This window comes from Aulonocara sp. 'chitande type north' Nkhata Bay, linkage group LG18, assembly GCF_057382095.1.
Source record: "Aulonocara sp. 'chitande type north' Nkhata Bay isolate Kocher_YH1m ecotype deep benthic linkage group LG18, A_spYH_male_GT1.1, whole genome shotgun sequence".
In the NCBI taxonomy this organism is placed as follows: Eukaryota; Metazoa; Chordata; class Actinopteri; order Cichliformes; family Cichlidae; genus Aulonocara; species Aulonocara sp. 'chitande type north' Nkhata Bay.
Window position 1 is genome coordinate 11,026,506 of NC_141361.1, and position 23,886 is coordinate 11,050,391.

The window sequence follows — 23,886 nt, forward strand, 5'->3', positions numbered from 1 at the left end:
ACACAGTAATAACAATAATAGGCTCAAAGACAGTATAGCTGCTATATATGTATAGTAGCAGTCAGTGGTCAGTCATTGTGGTCATTTGGGGCTTTTAATTATTTTTTTAAACTTTTCTTTTCCCAGGGTTGAAAAATAAACAGCAACCATCTGTATTGGCTTTAAAAATCCGAATTGGATGCACAAGTTTGAATTTATTTAGGATCTTCTCTGATCCACACAGACTCAAAAGTACAGCTCAAATATATCCATACACTCACACTAATATTTGGTTAAATGTCCCTTAAAAGCTTTTTGGTGGCTATAAAAATCATCTTTGCAAGGTGCAAGTTCCTAACATAGTTTGGGCTGGATATTTGACCAGCTCTGCTTGGCATAACTGGTGAAGTTCATTCAAATTTCCTCGATTTCCTGGCACCAACCTGGCTTTTAAGTGCAGTCCACAAATTTTTAAAAAGGTTGAGGTCGAGGCTTTGGGACGACCATTCCAGAAACCTAATGTTAGTGTGTAACAAAGTTTCAAGCATCTATAAAAAATCTAGGAAATCATTAAAAACCCCAAATTACCATGACATTCATGTTCATAAACTTCTGACCACAATTGCACAAATATAACTAAAAAACCCAACTCCATCCACCCCAAAGAGATTTAACAGTCATTTCTCTTGTTAGGAATGAAATGCAATGGAAAGCAAAATCTTATGTTGAAATATAGAAATGTGATTTTAAGACTCAAAAAAGAAAGCTCAACGTGCAATTAAACTTATAGCTACATGTGTACCTTTTCTGGATTTGCAATCCCAAACCATGTAAACATGAGAAGCAGCACTGCTCTCCTTCACAGGGATAAATGTGTCGTCCCACTCACAGCTTGCCTCAAGTCCTTTTAAAAGACAGTCATTGAAGCTAAGAGCTTGACATTTCACACCACATTATTCATCAGCATGTTCATAAACAAGGAAATGAGGAAGACTTCTTAAGTGAGATTAGCTGCATGCCTTCTGACTAAGACCTCCACACATCCACCACAGATTGGTTGGTGTCAAAATGCTGTGCTTTGAACTCTCAAAGTTTTCTAATTTGCAAAAGAAGAGCTTGTGTGTATGTAAGCCTGTGTGTGTGTGTGTGTGTGTGTGTGTGTGTGTGTGTGTGTGTGTGTGTGTGTGTGTGTGTGTGTGTGTGTGTGTGTTTGAGAGACAGGGCTGTTGTTATATTAAAGCCCGGTGGCCATGTTTGCATATCAAAACAAATCAGCATGTTCCAGACAAACTGGGTCCTGTCTTAATTAAAAGAAAATGAGAAGCCTGTGCTTCTTCTGCGATAGCATCACTGGGTCGACAGCGTTGTCTGCTGCATGGACAGACTCTAATAAAGCAGCAAGTCACACAAAAGGGTGTTGTCACTGTTCATAACACTGTGGCCAGTGTGGGCCGATTGATTTGGTGGGTCTGGATTGTTCAACCACATTTTAAATCAACATCCATTTTGTGGTGCGTTTTTCCAGCAAACACAAAGCTTTATTGGACCACAGAGAAATAAGGAGCGGCTGTACCTGAAGAGGTTGTTTTTTTTTTTTGCTTGATTTGAAGGAAGAAAGCAAACGAAGACTGGGTTTATAGTCTCTATTTACTGTAGCTGTAGTGCATGTTTGTCCTCCGCTATTTTTATTTAACCGAATGAGCATCTTCAAAAGTTCCCACTGTGGAGGATAAAAGTAGCAAGGCAAAATATTTCAGACGTTGGTGAAATCTTAATGTCTGTACAGAGCTAAGAAAAATATTTTACAAGTAGTTTTTAGAATGATTTTTATTTTTTTAAGGGAAAAACAACAATCCAAATCTACCTGGCTCTTTGTGAAAAAGCAAGCTTCTTTGTTTTCCTGCCTCTCACTTTGCAACTGGTCCAAGAAGATGACTGCTGTCCCTGAGCCTGGCTCAATTCAATGTTATTTATATGGCACCAAATCACAACAACAACCGCCTCAAGTCGCGTTATATTTTAAGGTAAAGGCCCTACAAAAACACAGAGAATACCCCATTAATCAAGCGACCCCCTTTGAGTAAGCACTTGGCAAATAGCGGGAAGGAAAAACTCCCTTTTTAACAGTAAGAAACCTCACTGCAACTACCTTATAATATGTCACATTCAAATGACTGGTTAGCTGGTTACTAGATGAATAAAACTGAAATGAAGTGATGACTGTTGTCTCATAGGTGATTGATATCAAGCCAAATAAACACCTTCAACTCTTTGTTGTGTTCCTGAAACAATATTTTGAAGTGGATCCCTTCTTTTAAACACTCATTCTTGTTGATTTTGTCTTTCAGAATCTTTCATGAAAATTAAAAAAACCAGTGAAGATCTCTGAATGATTTATTAATTACTTCAGTGCGGACCTCGGCGAGATTTCCCTTAAATTTCACAGCAGTCTACTCCTTAGCTCTCCGAGATGTTTCTTTTTACATCAAAGTCTGACCGACACTGAACCACAGCTTGTCTAAAAATGCATCAAAGCATAGACTTAAAGCCTTGCCATGACAAAACAGCAGGGTTTAACTTTTTAGGTACGCTCTAGGGTGCTGTCTATAATGCCTTCTCATACACTTTAAACACTGATAACATTTCCTCGCTCCCTTATTGCCTTCCCAGGAAGACATTTCTCTGCCACTTTCCTAAGAAAGAGAAATGCTCAAAGTTTAGGTGTTAAAGAGGGCTTTCTTTCAGCATTTTTGCTTGACATATACCCCACAAGCCCACCCCACCCCATCTCCCTGCACTGTTGTATCTGTGAGAAAACGAGGGAGAGAAGGTCTGAACACCTTTTCAAACAGCCAGGTAAACCCTCCACTCCAAATGTGTCACCTCATCAACAGCAGGCGAGCAGAGTTTCGAGATGCCTGCCTGGTTGTTCTTGTCAAGACTTTTCTTATCAGGGCCCAGGCTTTGTTTCTCTGTCTTGCCAAGTTAAAGCCTCGGATGCTGCGGCTGCTGATGCATATGTGTGGGAACAGACAAGAAGGAGTAACAAGCTTTGAGAAGCAGCAGGGTGATGAGGCCGGTCGGGAGATAAGGAACACATGCTATCAAAGTGCTCTCAAGCAAGAGTTTGAATATGAACCTGCTCACTTTTCCTCCGCCGCATCATTTTAAAACTATAATGAACTGTGCTTGGAAAAGAATCAAAGGAACGAGTGCAGAACATTTTTTGACACCTTTACCGTGTAGCATCCTGTTGGTTCAGTATAATGATCGCAATGTGTGCATAACTAAATCACACCAGATGTGGTTGACATTCACGGTCATTGTCACTTTGATGATTGGGATTTTTTGAAGCACTGCGGAGACGTTGATGCATGTGATGTTGAGGGAAAGTTTTCAGAAGTGATGAAATGGTAGAAACTCTGCATTCAAACTGTCACTAGGACAAAATCTGAGCCAAGATGAGAAACAGAGCCCTGTGGCTACACAAGTAAAAGACCCCCAAATCTCCTACAGTGGAGTAAGACATCAAAAACTTAAAGAGACACATACTATAAATGACCACAAACCATACAGCAAAGTTGTTTTATCGTTATGCATCTCCTAGAGCTTTTACTATATGTTTGCAGATGTTTTGTGTCATTTTGCTTCTGTTTTTTTAGGTTTTGTGACTCTGCCTGAGGGGTGTTCTATAAAGAGAGATTAATGGGCCAGAGTTTTCAGTGTCACAACGGTGCATCCCTTTTTACCTGGCTGGATCACTATGGTAACTTATGCTGAACACATAATGGCTCCGGAGCAGGTTATGTTCAGAGCTTCACTTTAATATTGTGTGTAAATGCCACATTTTCACTCATTCTTTTCCTGACTGCAGGCAGTGAGTGGGAGATGGATTCCTTTCTTTGACTGGGTATTTGCCTGCATTGAGTTGGTGATGCAGTTGACGTGTAAATATAAATATATAAATAAATATAAGTAAATATATTCATGGTGGGGGATAGTTTAATTGATTAATCCAAAATTGCCCATAGGTGGGAATGCGTGAGTGAATGTGAGTGTGAATGGTTGTCTGTCTCTATGTGTTAGCCCTGCGACAGACTGGCGACCTGTCCAGGGTGTACCCCGCCTCTTGCCCTGTGACAGCTGGGATAGGCTCCAGCACCACCCGCAACCCTGAAAAGGATAAGCGGAAGCGAATGGATGGATGGATGGATGGATGGATATTCATGGTGCAAATTTGCTGCCAACTTGCAGATATTGCAGGTAATTGATCAGTCTAATTATAGGCTATTTATCACTGGGAATATTAAACCAGCACAGTGGTTTCTGTGTATCCCTCATTATGGAATGGAGCTTCTCAAGTAGTCTGTTATGTTTGATGTTTCACACCTGTGCAGATGTCACATTAGACGAAAACCTTGGAGCTCAGAATAAGCGGTAAACAAATAAATGAAACGCTGAATTCACAAGATTAGATGTTTATGTCGGTATTCCCCTCTTGCCTTATTTGCAGCGCCAGTATGTCGTTCACATTTTATATATATTTTTATATTCTTTATAAGACCTCTTGCAATGTCTCAAACTGGAGTAGGTGGCACTTTGTTGGCCCATTTTCTGCAGAAGAAGAGTCGCATGACGAGACTGCCTCTTTTATATAAGCACACTCAGAAACTGAAGCAGAAAGCCTGGGAACCCATCATCTCTGAGTAGGACTTCAGTTATACTGACTGGAAACAAACTTTCTTTGTTTTACATATTTTTATGTAATCTTATGGAGTAGTTTCCTTGCTTTGCTTTGTACTTTTGCGTTCTGCATCTCCTTGTAGTGATGTCATGGCGGGTAAAGGCCAGCCTTGTTGGCATGTTCACTAATCCATCTGTGGCTTTACTTTTTAATTGGTGTTAATTACTAAATTATTAGCAGGCTAAACCAAGTTGGTTATCATAGCAAAAACCACACCTGCGGTCAGCAATATGTTGACATTAGCATTTACTGTCAAAACAATTCACTTTTTATCCCATCATCTCCCTACTTGCATTGAGTACACGTGACTCCACCAGAGCTGGAATTGCTGTTTTTATCACCAGAGCATTGTATAAATGCAATATGCAGGCTAAACTTGTTTTGAAATCTAAAATTAATAGTGACATTATGCGAAACAAATTGCCTAAGAACATCAGACAAAGTCGGTGTATCCTCAGCTGACTCATTTTCACCATAAGGTTTTCTTAGCTTTGTTTCATCTGCCAAAATTATGCATACATTAGAGGTTGCGTGTCTTTATAGTTTCCTCTTATGCCTGCCCTTTGTAGTTGTGTTGAACTTTGAATTATAAAAGAGGAAAAGCATTTAATGCATTAGTTAGACCACATTTTGCCTCATTCACTGTGCTCCATTTATTTTTTTCTCATAAAGCTTCAGTAAAAGTTGCAGTGTTTATTTACCAAAAGCCATCTAAAAGTGCATCAAACACTGAGAGATTAATGCATCCACTGGTTACCAATAACAGTTCCCATTAGGATAGTTCAGCTGTTCAGCAGGGGAAGCTCGATGAGAACCACATTTGAGTCTAATTCAGCTTAAGGATTCAATTGTGCTGTAGTTTGTAGCACAAACCTGCTACATCAGCTCATATTTGAATCACTTCACAGTGTGTACGAGGGAGCTATGATGCATTTTCTAATAAATTTTCATAAGTTGATTTGATGAATTCTGATTTTTGCAAAATGTTTTTGGACCACCGCAGCTCAACTCATCTGCATGAATTTTAGTTGGAAGGGATTACAGCTGTGGCTGCAGGCCAGCGAGCTGGAGATCAGTATCATTGTGAGGTTTTGTTGCTACTATACTGTGAAAATGAGACCATGCTGGTAACGCTGTGAGGAAGCACTTGGTCACAGTGAAACTTGGGTACAGTTTTCCTCCCAAGACCGCTTTGGTACTTTGCCTTTAGGTTAGCAGGGTCATTCTCAGGCCTTTTCCTGTGTTGAAATCCTTCAGAAGCTGAAAAACACATGCTTCATACCGCAGCTAAACAGATTTTTAGTTTCATTATTAATCAAAAATAAAAAGAGCCAAGAACAATTTGCAAGAAGGTAAATGATTCATGCCACACAACAGCAAACAAATAACTGGGGTTGTGTTTGTTTTTCCTAAATGAGGTTTGTTCAGCTACAGCTGAGGTCGATGGGAATTTTGTTACTTTTGAATATTTTTCATAGTTGCAGTGTACAAGGGCAAAGGTCGAAGGTAGAGGTCTGCGCGGGAATGTTTTTTTAGTCCCGCTCCCGCCCGCTCCCGCAAGGTTTTGTACCGCACCCGACCGCTCCCGCTGTATATTCAGTCTTTGTTCACCCGCTGCCCGCTTAGAATAATTTTCTACCCGACCCGACCGTTCCCGCTAAATTTAGATCTGGTTTCCAAAATCTCACATTTAAATGGGGTACCACCAAAAAATAGAGATAACAGATAAAACTGCAGGTTGTGCAATGATTGTATTTATTTTTCTTAAACAAGATGCATTTATCTGTCAACATGCAACATTTATCTTTTAACATGGAAAACGTGTTGCAAAAATAAAATAAATAAAAACGAATACAGCATTGTGGCCTACTTGTTATTTTTATGTAAAATACAAACGTAACATTTTTCTGTCAACACAGTAGGGAAAGTGTCGCGAAAAAAAAAAAAAGTCACTTAAAATTGTAAACAAAAGAACAAAATAGTTGGCCACTGTGAAATTAAATGGTTGTTTAAACTATCAGTTTAACGAAAAAATGTCCCAATGTCGAATTCAAGGTCTCTCCTACAAAAGAAAATATGCATATATAAATACAACAATAAACGACATCTCAAAATTATAAACTATTAATCAAATGAACGAAACTTACTTAAAAAATCCAAATTATTTTAAATTTCCATGCAGGAAAAGAATGTCACTGACTGATGAGGGTTTCAGTACTGAACGTCTCTCCTCCAAAATCCGACCACAAAGGCTGAATGCTCTCTCGGAAGGTGCACTCGTTGCCGGGATGCAGAGGACAAATCTTGCAAGGTTGCTCAGGGCAGGGAACTGGGAACTGTTGGAATTCCACCACTGCAAAATGTTTTGTTGACTTGATAATTCAAGTTTCATGGTCCTGTACTCCTGAATCTGAACATCTAGTGATTTTGATCCACATGATTCTTCCTCTTCCTCCCAATCTGAAAATTTATGAAGAACAGTAGGCCTTTTGGCAGGTGTTGGTTCAACATCCTCATCATGTGCATGATCAAACTTTAAATCTTCGATCATCTCCTTGACTCCCTGTATCACATTCTGTCGCCCTCTTTCATCTAACATTCTCAGACCTCGCAGATTTGGTGTCAGAAAGGTTGCTATTTTATAAAGCATGTGAACAGAATGGGATGAAGTGCTGTCTGCTGACAGTAATTCTTTCAGCCGTGTTACACAGACGGTTGCAATTTCAGAGAGCAGAGGGTCTTTTGTGGCTGATGTACAGTGCTCAATTAATCGCACAGACCACGGAAGAACAAGTGAGGCACTGGGAGCTGTGTTATCAGTTTCCAAGTCGTCAGTTGCCTCTTTGAAGGGTTTTAGGAATGATACTAGTAACTTAAGAGTACTGATGCTAATGCGTCCGATCTTGTCATAATTATTGCTCTCAGTCAGCACAGATGCAATGTCTTCGTACTGTTCCAAGACAGAATTTAACATGTCAAAGTTAGAGTTCCATCGTGTCTCTATGGATTGTTTCAGTGACTTTTTAAGCTTGCCCTGCTGTCCTGAGTGTTTGAAATATGTAACCAACTTTTTAACATCAATCAGAAGGCTAGCGATCTCTGGAGACTTTTCGATTATGGCAGTACCAAACGCACTGGAGAGAGTCACGTTTAGTATGTGCGCTGTGCAGTTTAGCCTCGTGTATTCTCGTAAGGCACTGATCATGTTGGCTCCACGATCTGTGACAAAAATAATCTTTTTGCCCATGTCTGTCGCATCAATGCCAAACACTCTGAGATTCTGCAGCAGGTGCCTTCGAATGTTTTCACCTGTCTTTGAGGTGCTTGGGTCAAAAGGGGCAGCAAAAAGCACTCTTGAATGTAGCTCAGATTGCTCATTAACGTAATGGATGGTTGCAGACAAAAAGGACGTTTTTCGATATGTTTCTGTCCATATGTCTGCTGTAACAGCGCATCCAAACTTCGATATTGTTGCAGTGATTTCCTCCACAACATGTTTACGTAGACTCTGAGCCCTCATTTCAACATTTCTTGACACCGTTGTGGGGTGTGGTAGTATCTCACAGACATCGAATTTTCCTATTCTTGCTGCTGTGTCGACCAAATGTTGGGCCAGCTGTGTGAAGCCTTTTCCAGAGATGGTATCATACGGTCGAATGTCTTGGCAAACAAACTGAACACATTTGTCTCTGGTTTCTTTTTTAAACTTCTCTGGCACCAGCAAAGATTTAGTAAATGCCAGTTTTGTTTGCCCCTTTGTGATGGGACATGAGTGCCGCCTTAAACCTGAGGTTCCAGTCTTGTGACTGCAAAAGGGTAAAACTTTGAGGCATTTATCGCATTGTACAAAGGGTAATTTTTTTCCATTTGCGTCTATGACGCATGAAAAAGACTCCCATACATCAGACTTGCCTGATGTGGGTTTCCTTAAAGTAAACTGACCGTTGTCTAATCCCAGCTGAACGTCCTTCAAGGAAATTGCATCTTCAGTTTGCTCTGCCATGTTGGTAAAGCGCGCTCTGATGCAGGTGATGCGCGCACAGAGTCACAGACTGTGCAAGTAAAATGCACGTGCAAAAAGCACTGATCCATGCGCTCAGTGCATGTAACAGGCGTGAGCACTGGCTGTACCAGTGCTCAATTAGAATGAGGAAATCACAGATATGCTGTTCCGAAAAAATGTCGGGCACGCTATATTTTCAGACCGCCCGCTCCCGTTCAAATTACACCAGAGTTACCGACCGCTACCGCATTTTATTTGGAAATTTATTCCCGCGCCGCAAGAAATCTGGTCGGGTCCCGCGGCTCCCGCGGGACAGCCGCGGGAATGCAGACCTCTAGTCGAAGGTTCACCAAAGTAGCTGGGCTTCATGCTCTGTTGGGATATTTTTGTTTGAATGAATTTATTTAATCAGCATCCAAAGGTCATTTCCAAAGATCTGCTGTGCTTTTATACTAGAATCTAAATGAAAAGCACTGCTCTATAAACATGTCAGTGCAGCGATATTGTAAACTTCATTTGAAAATTGAACCAAAATTATTAAGCTTATTTTCATTTCATCTTCAGGTGTAACTTAAAGGTTTTCATTGACCTCTAGAAGTGTTGCGAGTTTCAGTACACTGGAGACCATCAAATCTACACAAAACCAACAAGGAATTATTTTAAAAAGTATGATAGTAAGGCAGCATTTTTTTTTCCAGTCCTGTGATGGAGTACATGTTGGAGCACATTTAGATTTTTTTTAAGTACAATGTTAATATTTCATTTAGTTTTTTTCATAACATCATGTCTGATTAGCGGTCAGCTCTTTTCTTCCTGAAAGCAGGCACATCGTTCTGCATGCTGAAGGTATGTCATCCAACTATCGACACTTCATGCAGAGCAAGGCTCTTTTCTGATTAAGGATTTGATTATTTGACAGGGTTCATTTGTACCAGTCGATGCATAAGATGGATTTGTATTTTAATGAAGCTGTGGGGGAACTTGAATGATCTTGCAGCCAGGAATATCGACCTCAGGATTTAGAGAGATCTTTATTCTGCCCTAATACGCCAATGTGAGATTTTCTAATGATCTATCCAAGTTTTTCAGTTTTCATCCTTGTGGTCTCCCATGCATTAAATCCATCTAACTATCTTCTTTCACCCCCTACATCCTCCTCCTTTCCTCTGCAGGAAAATATCGAAGACCTGGCTGAGCACCGGCTGGTTCACTATGACCATCGCCCTGGAGCTGTGTGATAGGATCAATGTCTATGGCATGGTGGCGCCTGACTTCTGCAGGTGAGACAGTGGAGCTGAAAGTCAAAGATCATCACCAGCTCCACCAGCAAGCACCATCATTGAGATTTTTTTTAAAGGAGAGCCATAAATGCAGTAACTTCAAATATGAATTCAAAGCAGCACAGCCGCCTGATAAGAAAGATTAAAACTAAATATATTAAGACAGCTGAAAATGAAATTTCAGTGTGGCTGGAGAGGGTTTTGGAATACTTAAATTGCTTGTGTATTAGTACATAATAATTCAGTAAACTGACAAGTATTCATAATGTTGAAAGAAAAGACAGAGTCCTGGGTTTTCTTCTGTTTCAGAAACATTATTATAGAGCCAGTGCCTGTTAACAGAGGTGTTAGATTTATACTAATCATCCAAATACAATGTACAATTTCAGATGGGGGAAAAACGACAGTGAAAGGATTTTCACTAATACAAAGTGCCTGGTCAAATTCCCTGCTATTGCATTAAAGCTTGAGTCATGCCTCCCTTTGCTTTTTCTGGCTTTGTCTACCTTTTTGTGCTGATACATTTGGTTTGTTTTCTGCACCATTCAATATCCCCACAACAAGCTTTTTACTTTTTCATTCGCTGCAGTGTGGCATCAATAAAAATATCCAATAATTGACCGACACACAATGGATTATCTGGTCCCGAGGCTGGGAAAGCACACATTGGTCGTGAACTCTGAATACAGACAACTGAAAAGCTGCATTGCTTTATTGCATTTAAAATCCGAATGTTTTTGTCCTCCACATGTTCTGTATTATTCAGTATGCAAATACAAGAGCACCCAGCGATGAACTGGAACATGCGTGCATGAGGGATAATGCCTCATGTGTATCCTGAAGGCAGGCATATTTTACCAGAGTGATTTCTGTTTGAGAGATGCTTTTTGTTAGGTCAGGTTAATGCATGTACTATAATGCTGATTAGATGATAAGAAGTCATTTTGTTGACAAGCAGAACTATATATTGCCATCTTATGAGGACCGTGTACTTTCAGTATATACTGACTAAACACTTGCTTTTCTTTCTTCAGAACTGGCTTTTTCTTTGGGCATAGACTCAACACGGTTCCTCTGAGATATTGACATGACAGCATCACACAGCATCAGCAGATTTGTCAGCCGTATATCCATGATGAGAATCTCCCACATCCACTACATCCCACAGGTGCTCTATTGGAGTGAGATTTAGTGACTATAGATGCCATTTGAGTGCAGTGAACTCACTGCCATTTTAAAGAAACCAGTCTGAGTTGATTTCAGCTCAAACTGCTGGAAGCAGCCATGGTAACACCGTGGTCATAACGGGATGACTATCCCAACAATACTCACGTAGCCCGTGCCATTTAAACAATGCTCACTTGGTACCAAGAGGCACAAACTATGGAGAGAAAGGATCCACCATAACATTACACCACCTCACCATCACCATCACTGAGAGTACAAGGCAGGATGTGTCTGTTCTTTCATGTTGTTTATGCCACATTTGACCCTACCATCCAAAAATCAAGAAATCGAGGCAACATTTTTTCAGTCTTCTGTCATTCAGTTTTGGTGAGCTCATATGAGCTGTAGCCTCGGGTTATTCTTATCAGCAGGCAGGATTGGCACCCACTGTGGGCTTTCGCTGCTGTAGCCCATCGGCTTCAAGGTTTGATGTGTGGTGCATTCAGAGATGCTCTTCTGCATACTTTGGTTGTAAGGAGTTCAGTTACTGCTCCCTTACTATCAGCTCAAAGCAGTCTTTGCATTCTCCTCTTGACCATGTCTACATGCCTAATTTCATTGAGTTTCTGCCATGTGATTTGCTTTGTAGATATTTGTGTTAATAAGCAGCTAAAGAGGTTAACCTAGCAAAGTGGCAGATAGTGCCGGTGTCACTAAAATGCAGCATCTGACTGTTTCTGCTGTCAGACAGCAATCTCGATTCAGTGCAGTAGTTTAGAATAAAATTTTAGCCTGAAGCAGATAAGATTCAGACTTTACGTTTTTAAATCGCTCTTCTTGAAAGTTCCAATTAAAGAAAATCGGGGACTCTTTTAAACAGTGTTTAACAACATTGTTTGTTATTGTTGATAAGCAGAGGTGGGACCAAGTCATTGTTTTGCAAGTCTCAAGTAAGTCTCAAGTCTTTATCCTCAAGTCTCAAGTCAAGTCTCAAGTAATGTCAGGCAAGTCAGAGTCGAGTCTCAAGTCACTGGTGTAAAAGTCCGAGTAAAGTCACAAGTCTGAAATTTTGAATTTCAAGTCCTTTCGAGTCTTTAAAAAAAAAAAATGAAAAAATAATGTTGCAGTTATGCTAAATGTAAATATTAGACCATGTAATTTTTAAATCTGTGTTTTTCTCAACACATGACAAAATAGTGAACTTAGAAAATATACACAAATTGTGAAATTGCACCTCTTTAAAATGCAGCTCAATTAAACCTAGCTCCAAGGATAATTTTCACCGACGGTTCTGAGATAAGCTGCATGTTATTCTTGGATGTGGTTGTAGGACCAGCTTTAAAATCGCATGACAAAAAATATCATACACATTAAAAAAAACTGTATCACCAACGTAGCCTGGACAACATTTGCTAGTTAGATGAAGTCAGCTATCTCATTGTAGCATATTTATATGCATATTTATAATCATACGGTTGTTGGAGTGAGTGCATACACTCATGAAAGTTTAGTAACTTCAGGTCACTGCAACAAGCCCAGGTACAGTTTACCGACGGATGGGTGCAGGACCTTGAAATGCACCGTGTAGAACGAAAGACCATCGTACGTATCATAAGTTTACCAGTCTCACAAATTGTCTTCATAAATACACATTCGTTAACCGTTTATTAATAGGACCTTTGAGCTCAACGGTAATTAATTAGTAGTGGAAATAATTTCTGGTACCCATCACAGAAATGTAGCAGTGACAATAGTACTGTATGTTGTAATCGCACTGGGCAATTAGTGATACAAAACAACTGTTTTATCCTGTGAATAAAAGTATATGTTTTTGTCAATGTACCATAATAACAGAGGAGAAACGCAATATTGTGTCAGGACAATTCACTATTTATGCACAATAAATAAAGGAGCATAGCGCGACCATTTCTGTTCAGCGCCAGACTTGCTTGTAACCTATATCACTAATTATGTTATGAAAATGACGTATTAACTACTACAAAACTCTGACCTTTGTGGAAATGCTTGGAGCAGACTAACCTGTGAGCTGGAGTGTTCTGGGACGTTATATTTGGTCTTTGAATGGCTGCAATCCAGGCCATCCGTCGCGTCTTTGTTACTTCGGAAACATGGCTCGAACAATTTCTCTTCAACGACGTAATCCGATAACAACCGATCTCTTTACCCGTCGGCTTCCCGTGGCTGTCATGCGACCGGCTATTGCAGTTAATAATACAACAGCTTCTTGACATTTTTGTGTTTCTTTTTATCGCTGTGTGACTGATTTCAATTGAAAGCCTGCGTGCGCTAGTACCTCTTGCCACGAGTTCCCAGAATCCTTTGCGGTTTTACCCCTGAATGACGTCACATTTTCAATCTCTATATAATATGCATGTTAAATTTTATATTTGGGGTGAAATATCAAGTCTTTTCAAGTAAACCGGTTCAAGTCCAATTCAAGTCCCAGGTCATTGGTGTAAAAGTCCAAGTCAAGTCACAAGTCTTAGAACATTTTTTCAAGTCAAGTCTAAAGTCATAAAATTAATGACTCGAGTCTGACTCGAGTCCAAGTCATGTGACTCGAGTCCACACCTCTGTTGATAAGGCAGCGGTCCCTAACCTTTTTTGCGCCACGGACCGGTTTATGCCCGACAATATTTTCACGGACCGGCCTTTAGGGTGTCGCGGATAAATACAAGAAAATAAAACTAGTACCGGTGCCGAAAAAAAGAAGATTTATTCATAACACACGTGAAAAGACCCAGGAAAACCGAGTTAACGATAAAAACGATAACAAAATAACGCTGAAAACCCTGAAAGCCATACATTTCACACCTGAGCCTCAACTCTCGCGCCCAGTACCAAACGACTCACGGACCAGTACCGGTCCGAGGCCCGGGTGTTGGGGACCGCTGTGATAAGGAACATTACAGCATTGTTCTATGATGTGTTGACTTTTCATAAGATGAAAGGATGTAAAAAGGTTAAACTTTGTGTAATTGCATTTTTAATTAATTAAGTTAATTAGCCTATTAAGGGCTAATTATGCAATTAAAATAGTAAAGAAGCATATAAATTATTCCAACTTTGAGATTTTTCTTCGTTGCAGCAAAATTATTAAATAATTCATTCATTAATAGAAAGAAGTAAATTAATTCTAGCAAATGCAACAGATGCAAGCCAAATTAGATGTTAAAAAAAGTGTATCAATGCATCAATACTGTAGATTCACAGTACAGGGAACTTTCAGAGAAGCGCTCTCATCCTGATGGTCCTCTATAGGAGAAATGAACTACAGGGAGTGCAGAATTATTAGGCAAATGAGTATTTTGTCCACATCATCCTCTTCATGCATGTTGTCTTACTCCAAGCTGTATAGGCTCGAAAGCCTACTACCAATTAAGCATATTAGGTGATGTGCATCTCTGTAATGAGAAGGGGTGTGGTCTAATGACATCAACACCCTATATCAGGTGTGCATAATTATTAGGCAACGTCCTTTCCTTTGGCATGGTGGGTCAAAAGAAGGACTTGACAGGCTCAGAAAAGTCAAAAATAGTGAGATATCTTGCAGAGGGATGCAGCAGTCTCAAAATTGCAAAGCTTCTGAAGCGTGATCATCGAACAATCAAGCGTTTCATTCAAAATAGTCAACAGGGTCGCAAGAAGCGTGTGGAAAATTACTTAAATTCCAGGATCTGGTTAATTACAATACATCCATAATTTTGTATAAAGCTTTTACTAAACTTTTACCGGCAAATTTACAAACTAGATTTGAAATTCGAGAAAAGGTTTATAATGTGAGAGGCTTTGGAGAATTCAAATTACCCAGAACTCGAACAACCCGTAAAGGCTTTTGTGTGTCTGTATGTGGTGTGAAAATCTGGAACAGTCTGAGTTTACAATTGAAACAATGCAAAAATATTCATAGATTTAAATTTCTCTACAAACAGTTGGTCTGGTCACAGTATACTCAATGATGGGTTTTAGTGTGCTCTGTAATGTCTGTCCTCTTACCATTGCTGGTATGGATTCCAAAATAAAAAATAAAAAATAAAGTGTGCGTATGTATGTACATATATGTACTTGTGTGTGTAGATATATATGTATGTATATGTATGTGTGTCTGTTACTTGTAGTTATTACTGCCTGTTACCTGTGGTAATGCAATTTATAATTTATATATTCTGTATTCAGTTATGAAGGCTCTAATTGTTGGTTGCGAGCTGCCGCTTAGATGCTTGTATCTGCCCGGGGCTGTTGATGGGTCTGTATGCAATGATGGGCGTAGCTGCGGGAAGTTTATTGTTTTTTTTTGTTGATGAGTGAGTATAGGGGTGGGATTTAATAAGTTTTCTTCGTCCCACTCCTTTTTCAGGCAAGTTTTGTTTTTTGTTTTGTGTATTTTATGTTCAATATAGGTATTTGTTGTGCCTGAAAATGAATAAATAAATGAATGAATGAATGAATGAAAAACCGAGGCGCAAAATAACTGCCCATGAACTGAGAAAAGTCAAGCGTGCAGCTGCCAAGATGCCACTTGCCACCAGTTTGGCCATATTTCAGAGCTGCAACATCACTGGAGTGCCCAAAAGCACAAGGTGTGCAATACTCAGAGACATGGCCAAGGTAAGAAAGGCTGAAAGACGACCACCACTGAACAAGACACACAAGCTGAAACGTCAAGACTGGGCCAAGAAATATCTCAAGACTGGTTTTTCTAAGGTTTTATGGACTGATGAAATGAGAGTGAGTCTTGATGGGCCAGATGGATGGGCCCGTGGCTGGATTGGTAAAGGGCAGAGAGCTCCAGTCCGACTCAGACGCCAGCAAGGTGGAGGTGGAGTACTGGTTTGGGCTGGTATCATCAAAGATGAGCTTGTGGGGCCTTTTCGGGTTGAGGATGGAGTCAAGCTCAACTCCCAGTCCTACTGCCAGTTTCTGGAAGACACCTTCTTCAAGCAGTGGTACAGGAAGAAGTCTGCATCCTTCAAGAAAAACATGATTTTCATGCAGAACAATGCTCCATCACACGCATCCAAGTACTCCACAGCGTGGCTGGCAAGAAAGGGTATAAAAGAAGAAAAACTAATGACATGGCCACCTTGTTCACCTGATCTGAACCCCATTGAGAACCTGTGGTCCATCATCAAATGTGAGATTTACAAGGAGGGAAAACAGTACACCTCTCTGAACAGTGTCTGGGAGGCTGTGGTTGCTGCTGCACGCAATGTTGATGGTGAACAGATCAAAACACTGACAGAATCCATGGATGGCAGGCTTTTGAGTGTCCTTGCAAAGAAAGGTGGCTATATTGGTCGCTGATTTGTTTTTGTTTTGTTTTTGAGTGTCAGAAATGTATATTTGTGAATGTGGAGATGTTATATTGGTTTCACTGGTAAAAATAAATAATTGAAATGGGTATATATTTGTTTTTTGTTAAGTTGCCTAATAATTATGCACAGTAATAGTCACCTGCACACACAGATATCCCCCTAAAATAGCTAAAACTAAAAACAAACTAAAAACTACTTCCAGAAACATTCAGCTTTGATATTAATGAGTTTTTTGGGTTCATTGAGAACATGGTTGTTGTTCAATAATAAAATTATTCCTCAAAAATACAACTTGCCTAATAATTCTGCACTCCCTGTATGGGTTATGCAGCAGTTTGTGAATCCCTCTTGATTCTGGCAACCAAATTAACCAGCCTTGTTAGCAGAGTTTAATGGTTTGAATTACAGCTCACGTCTCATTGGTCTCAGCCTGTGCTTTAATTGGGGGATTTTATTGAACAGGGAACAAATCTTATTAGATTTCTCAATAAAAAAGAACAAACTGTAAAATGTTCTGTATATCTTTGTCCTTGGCTGTGATTGCTTAAAGAATATTTTTTTTATTTTGGGTTTTAGCACAAATTCAATATAGACAATAACGACGAGGGTGTGCTGCTGTTTCATTTCTTTGAGCAATCATTGGCCTAAGCCAATATTTAGCGTGTCTCTTAGTTTACATCATGACTGCAGTCAGTCGATTTTTACTGAATGCGATGCTACTGAGAATTTAAAAGTGTACCTCAAATGCCATGTCAGATTCACTTTATTGACATTCAAGTGTGTGTATAAATATATAACGCTAAAGCATTAATAAATAACTAACAAATATAAATAATGCATGAATTGTAATATTAAAATATTCCTTACTATTCCTTCAGTGCTGCCTTTTCTGTTATATAACTTTTTTCAGTCGTAAGATGCAGGGGAATTTTTTTTTTACTTTGTTAAATTGCTGCTACATGCTGTTTATGGACTGCTTTTAAAATGCCCACCTTTCCTTTTTTTTCCCCAAAGGAACACTTCTTTCTAAAAACAAATTGATTCTTAAAAAAAATGTAAGTCAATTTTGGGGCTTGTGATTTTTACACAGTGGCCAGATTTCTAAAAGTATTTTTTTTTGTTTGTTTTTTTTTTTTTAAATAAATGATTGATCATAGTGGTGAAGTACATTTCCCCACATTTTAAGGTGTTTTTAGAACTCACAGTTTTTATTGCACTCCCAGCGTGTGCAGAGAAGCTGGGGAACAATATGAAACCCTCCCTGTTAGGCTTTCATGACAATGTTGTTCATGACAACGCTGAACAACTTCTGTTACACAAAAGTTTCAGTGTTGTGCAAGACAACTGGAAACAAAAAAAATTAAAAGGATACATCTGCCACTGAGATTATAAAAGCAGAAGGGGTTCAGAACTAATTATTTTCCTGATCTTACAAAAAAATTATATAATACAGTTGAAATTTTTCATTTTACTGTTGCAGTTTTTTAACTGAAACAGAACTAACAAAGCCAGCACCCTTGTCTTTTCATGCTATTAAAGCATTTCGAGTGATGTAAACCAGCGCTATCATTTGCTCAGCAGTTGCAATATCTTACAAACTCACATTTAAAATGTATCACGGTCAGAAATGCATACAAGTCCAAGACTCAAATTTGATTTGAGCTCACACTGAATAGAAAAATGGGCAGATGTGGAAAAAATCTAATGGCATAATGATTAATATATGAAGATAAATTGCTCTATGGACGTGATGACTGGCGTAGGTGAAAATGCTAAAATGCCTCATTAATATTTCAGCAGAATCTCAGCTATTATGACAGATGTGTGTGAAGAAGTGATTTAACACTGGGCAAAATTCAGAAATGAAAATTGTTTGAAATACACAAACAGGAAGTCTACTTTCTTCACCATCTAATTTAATTTAAATGAAAATCTGTGCAGTTAATCTGCAAAGGAAAATTAAGCTGAAAAATCATTAACACCATTAAGGCTGGGTTTTCCAATTTTAGAAACAGAATACAGTGCAGAGTATTTGCTACACTGTTATAACACAATAATATGTTGTCAGCTTTGTGAGAGCAGTTTGTTTGGCTCACTCTTTGTTCAAGCTTACAATGCCCTTGTGTATAAAGAAATATTTTACTAGCCTGTTAAAGAAAGAATTCGCCCTGACCTCAAGTACATCCGACACTTCAGAGCATTCGGGGTCTACAATGTTGTGCAAAGCCTCAAACCAGAAGGCTGTAATGCTGTTTACTAAGAAACAGAACATGCAAGTTTCAAAATATTTTGGGCATGTATGGTGTTGTGTACTTCTACTTTTAAAAAAGAAAGACATAGATGTTCTTTCTAGATGCTCCAGCTCCTCCCACAGTCCAAAGATGCGCAAGTTAAGTTAGCAATTCTATATTCTTTCTAAATTGGTGTGAATATGAGCATGAATGTTTGTCTGCCTCTCTTTGCCAGCTTTGAGACAGACTGGTCCTATGACCTTCAGACCTTCTTGTGCTATGACAGCTTAAACAAAAATCAATTGAAGGAAGTGGTTAATCTGTCTGAGAAATCAAAGACATTCTATGCTAAAGTTTGTGTAAAGAGTGGAGGGGAAAGTGTAACCTTGTAATATTCTAACACTGTAACATTTATTTCTACCTGGTTCTATAGTAGAATCATTTTGGCCACAACCAGGACAGTGTGGGATTTTGGCAAGTTGAAGACACCTAAGATTGTTTGTAACAGTGCAGGTGGGGAAAAGAATTACCTACTAAATCACGTAGTAATTTATATTGCAAGCGCCAGTAGGTGTTACTTTGTGCAGGCTGTGATCAGCCTTATGTACCATGAAACTTCTTTTTTGCAACCAGTGAAACAACCTGCAATGTAAGAAAACACCAGCAAATACAAAAGTGCTGCAAAAGCACACAAAACACAACAGAAGTGTTTTTGGGGGAGACGATGATTGGATGCAACAGTTGCAGAAGTGACAAGCTAACAGTAAACAGCTAATAGCAAACATGTATTTAAGGTATTATAAGAATTTACATTTACAACAAATACTCTGCTGCTTTTAACTGTGTCTCAGCGCAGTCTTTCACATGTTCTGGTTTCTGTCACTTCACTGGGTGTTCTGTCATGTTATTGTGTCCCCAGAAACACTGCTGTTGTGTTTTCTGTAGGGTTTTTTTTTTTTAATTTAGACAGTGTTTTGTTCAACTTCTGTAGTGTTTTGAGTGCTTTTACAGCATTTTTGCTCCGGGCCACTGTACACTGAAGTCAACCCCGTCCATCCACAAGTCAAAATGTTGGATTGTTATCTCAAAATTTACACTTGTAATTCAAAACTGAGAAAATAACTTATCTCTGCTAAATTGTGGCAAAAAGCGTATTTTTTTCAGTCACGCTTCTATATTTTTCACTTCAATCTTTTAAAGCACTTTAAAGCGCATTTATTGTAGTGAATCTCATTGTACGTCTTTTCTCTCTTTACACTAATCTCAAGTGATGAGCGAAACAGCTGCCCTCCCATCACTTTGTTCTGCCTATTAAATGGGAGCTCACTCCCCCACTGTCGCCAACTGGATCCTTGCCGGGTTTCTGTCTATACAACTGCAATGTCTTTACTTTACAAAGTAATCCCAGGTGCCCTGCAATGTCTGTTGAATGATAAATAAAACTGAACTCAGTTGGATTTGAATGAAATGTTGATATATGAAGTGCCATGAACTTAAACCAAGCACAAGAGACTTATTATTCATGTTCAAACAAAGCTGCTGCTTTTAGCTTTTTTTCTTTGCTTGGCTTTTCCGCTCACTCTTCAGCAGCAGATGGCATTTAAAAAGTCATAAAAACTAGTTACATTTAGCTGTGTGGGCCGTGCAAACCTCAAACAAATGAATGCAGATCAGTCTCTCTCCCTCACCTTGAAATGAAAAATGCATTCTGGTGTCACATGAACCTCTGTGACTCATTAAAGTGGTTTTAAATGTCAACAGTCTCTTCCCTCTCCCTCTCTCTTTCCATCACTGCAGGGAGCCTCAGAACCACTCTGTCCCCTATCACTACTATGAGCCACGTGGCCCAGATGAGTGCGCTATGTACATTTCTCATGAGCGTGGGCGACGGGGCAGTCACCACCGCTTTATAACAGAGAAGCGCGTCTTCGCCAACTGGGCACGGACATTTGACATCCATTTCTACCAGCCGGACTGGAGCCCCCCGCCTCTCCCAGCCAACCGGACGCTTGAGGGGACAGTCACTGCAGCTCCGCTGAAGACGTGACTTTTGTGGGGTTAAAGAAAATGCTTTAGAAATTTGTGTAAGGACTGTAAAGATTTGCATTCAGGGGGTGCGGCACCCTTGAAACAACGAATAAAACATGAAGGAAAATTAGTCATTACAGATGAAAACAGATGCAGCTCCAGCAGTGTTTTGTTTACTGTGGTGAACCAATTCAAACTTGAACAATCCTCACTGAAAGCCTTGTAAAGTGAGGTAATACAAGAAGGCAACATCATTACACACTCTGCTCATGATGCATGCTTGCAATGTCTTACTGTGGACTCTCTAGCTCGTCGTGTATATGTGTGTGTGTATGCATATCTTTACTAGAGGGATCACAGGGGATATAAACTTGAGTCTGGTCTATCAACAAAGTCACTGTTGAATCGTGGATCTGTGCAGGATTCGCTGAAGGATTCGTGGAAAGAAAAATACCATTAGAATGTTTTGAAATCTTGCTACTGGAGGCAGTGCAAGGTGAATACAAATAATGGTGTAGCTCAAGTTAAATTTGGCTATTTGAAAGTGCGAACAGTCACTGTTCAGGTGTGATATTCCTCTGCATTTTTCAAAGATTGGGGAGGTCAAGTTGAATGAGATTTGTTAGACCTCCCATGTCACACAACAAAGGCTCAGACACCTTCAAAGCGTTTTTATAAATCACTTCCCTGACTCATTTAGGCTGCCTTTCAGATGTGTGCATTATGAGCTCACCCTAACTCAAATGTCCCGATGTCGCACAGTCTGGCTGAATGACAAGCGTGTACTGGTAGGTTTTATCCTGTGCGTATGTGTGTGTGTGCACCTCCTCTGGTGCCAGATGTATGTATCATAAGGCTTTGTTGGCTCCTGTCACCAGTTAATAGTGAGATCATATAGCTACCAGCTGGGTGTAAATGCACAACCATGTCACACAAGACAGGTAGGAAATTAGGATCGAGGACAGGGATGCAGGAGCAGCTATCCATCCAACTGTGTATCTGCTGCCAGGTCTGAAAGCCCATATCAACAAGAAGGAGAATTACACCGTTTCAATGAATGCTGGGTTTTCTTTTTACTTTTTTTTTTTTTTTAATTAAACTGGTGAGTATGTAATGTGTCACTCTCTTGTTCTCATTTACATACATATACACTCTCCTCTTGTTTAATACAATATATAGTACATGTAGATTCCTGCTCTTGATTTTCCATCCCTCCTTTCTTGATCCATGAATAAGAATCTGGCATCGATCAGGATAAAGCAATGAGACGTGGGGTTATCTTAATGATACATCCTGGTGCTAAGTCCCTATTGATTTTACTCTCATCTCTGTAATGTGAGTAATGAGAGCAGAGATGCTGTGGGTCAGATACATGGGTGCTCGCACCATGAGGGCATGTTTCACATTACATTTCCTCGGCGGAGACAAAGACACAACTGCTTCTCATACATCATGAACAGCTGCTGCAGGGTCTGCTGCCAGGCTGAGAGTGCTTCTAACTTTGTACTGCAGCGAGAATCTGGATGTTTTTTTTCTTTTCTGGAGAGATGTTCACTCATCCATCAATGACAGTGTTATTTGTGTCTGTTAGCAATATGGTAATTAGTTGAATATTTTTATTTTTTTCGCCTAATTAAACAAATCATGCTGTGTAGGTTTGCAAATACTCACTCTTTCCATTATAGAAGATCGCTTTGGTTTAGAAAATGCAAGAAAACAGTGAAAAATGCTCATCTAAATTACCCAGGCTACCGTGATATTTCCTGATTGTCCAAAATCTGAAGATTTTTATCAAACAGCGATAAAATCCTGAGAAAGAAGCAAATCTCCACCAGTGGTATTTTTGATATCTTTGCTTCATAAATAACTTAAATAGTTTGACACTTTGGAAGATCTGATTATTCCCTTTCTTGCAGAAAGTTAGATGAAAAGACTGTTACCTCTCTCGTGGCTGTAGCCGGTTAGCGTAGCACAAGCTGAAAGTCAAATGTAAAAAGAAAATAATAATAATAAAAGCCATCTGCGCTACTATTTGTTTTGTGGTAGTCAAACGAAACATACAGACGCAAGTCTTAACAGTATCCTCACTCCCCCTGTATAAGCATGAATGGTATCAATCTTGTTGTCTGTAAAATCTGTTGTTAGTTTTATGTTGACCAGTTGACTAATCGTTTGAAAACTCAGTAAAGCACCATTTATCGGTAGCTTTGTTGTAAACTAAGTGCTGTAAATGCAGGGGAAAAAATGGAAACTATTTTTGGTACTTGTGTTCAGCAGTGACCAGGAGGGGAAGATGATGTATGTAGGCTGTGTGGAGGCGAGAGAGTCAGTGATTCACCTTCACCCTTGAGTGACGGCAGCTGCCATTTTCACTTTTCAATCTTGTTCTTCCTGTCTGGTTGTGACATCAGGCTGTGTCATACTGAAATAATAATGAAACACGGGACTAGCTACAAGGCTCTCTCATTACTCCCCAGAGCTACAAATAGATTCTTGACCATGTTCATAACTGAGTGTGGGAGCATTTTTTTGTGTTTGAAAATTGCACTGTACTGCCATCTCATAGAAGATGAGGAATATAAATCAAGCTGACAAAGAAAAGGGAATTGAAATATGCAGTAAAAGGACAATTTAGTTATTAGACTGTGGAGCTTTTACCAGATCAATAAAATCTGCTTAATTCATATTGGGATGATAAAAAGCTCATTGCATTCTCTAATACTCAGAAATATTAACATAACAGAACTGTAATTAAAAATCTTCATCTGAAGTCAGATGTTATACAGTTGTTTTGTCACTAAACAGGATATGCAGGCTTTTAGATTTTTTATATCATATAGAACAAGAAGCGCCCTGAGAGTGCAAACCTCTGCCAAGGCAGCTTTCTCTCTGGGCAGGATCTACTTTTAAAGGAATCCTATTAAATTGTGGATATATTTATTTAATTTTATTTGTTCCTTTTAAATGTACTTTAAAATGGAGTGGGTGTAAAATTTATTGTTTGTAGTGCAGTAAAAATAACACGTTATGGGGTCAACTTGAAAGAAAGGCAGATCTGAAATGTGACAGTGGGATCAGAGGTCATTATATAGGACATTATTTGGATATTTTCATGCAA

General features: G+C 39.3%; 2 protein-coding genes across 3 annotated transcripts in view; one reads left to right on the top strand and one right to left on the bottom strand.

Moving 5' to 3' along the window:
• Nucleotides 1–22,420, top strand: part of st6galnac5a (ST6 (alpha-N-acetyl-neuraminyl-2,3-beta-galactosyl-1,3)-N-acetylgalactosaminide alpha-2,6-sialyltransferase 5a) — a 66,891-nt gene extending 44,471 nt beyond the window's left edge. The window contains exons 4-5 of one of the 2 annotated variants that reach the window (XM_086270565.1): nucleotides 9,899–10,006; nucleotides 11,041–20,515. In XM_086270565.1, the coding sequence (XP_086126691.1) occupies nucleotides 9,899–10,006; nucleotides 11,041–11,092 (160 nt within the window). In that variant the 3' untranslated portion in view covers nucleotides 11,093–20,515. Of the gene's footprint in view, nucleotides 1–9,898; nucleotides 10,007–11,040; nucleotides 20,516–20,537 lie in introns of those variants that run through there. The other variant, XM_086270564.1, reaches the window with a different exon arrangement.
• pigk (phosphatidylinositol glycan anchor biosynthesis, class K) overlaps nucleotides 1–23,886 on the bottom strand; it is a 146,107-nt gene that overhangs the window by 84,028 nt on the left and 38,193 nt on the right. The gene's annotated exons all lie outside the window — the stretch shown is intronic.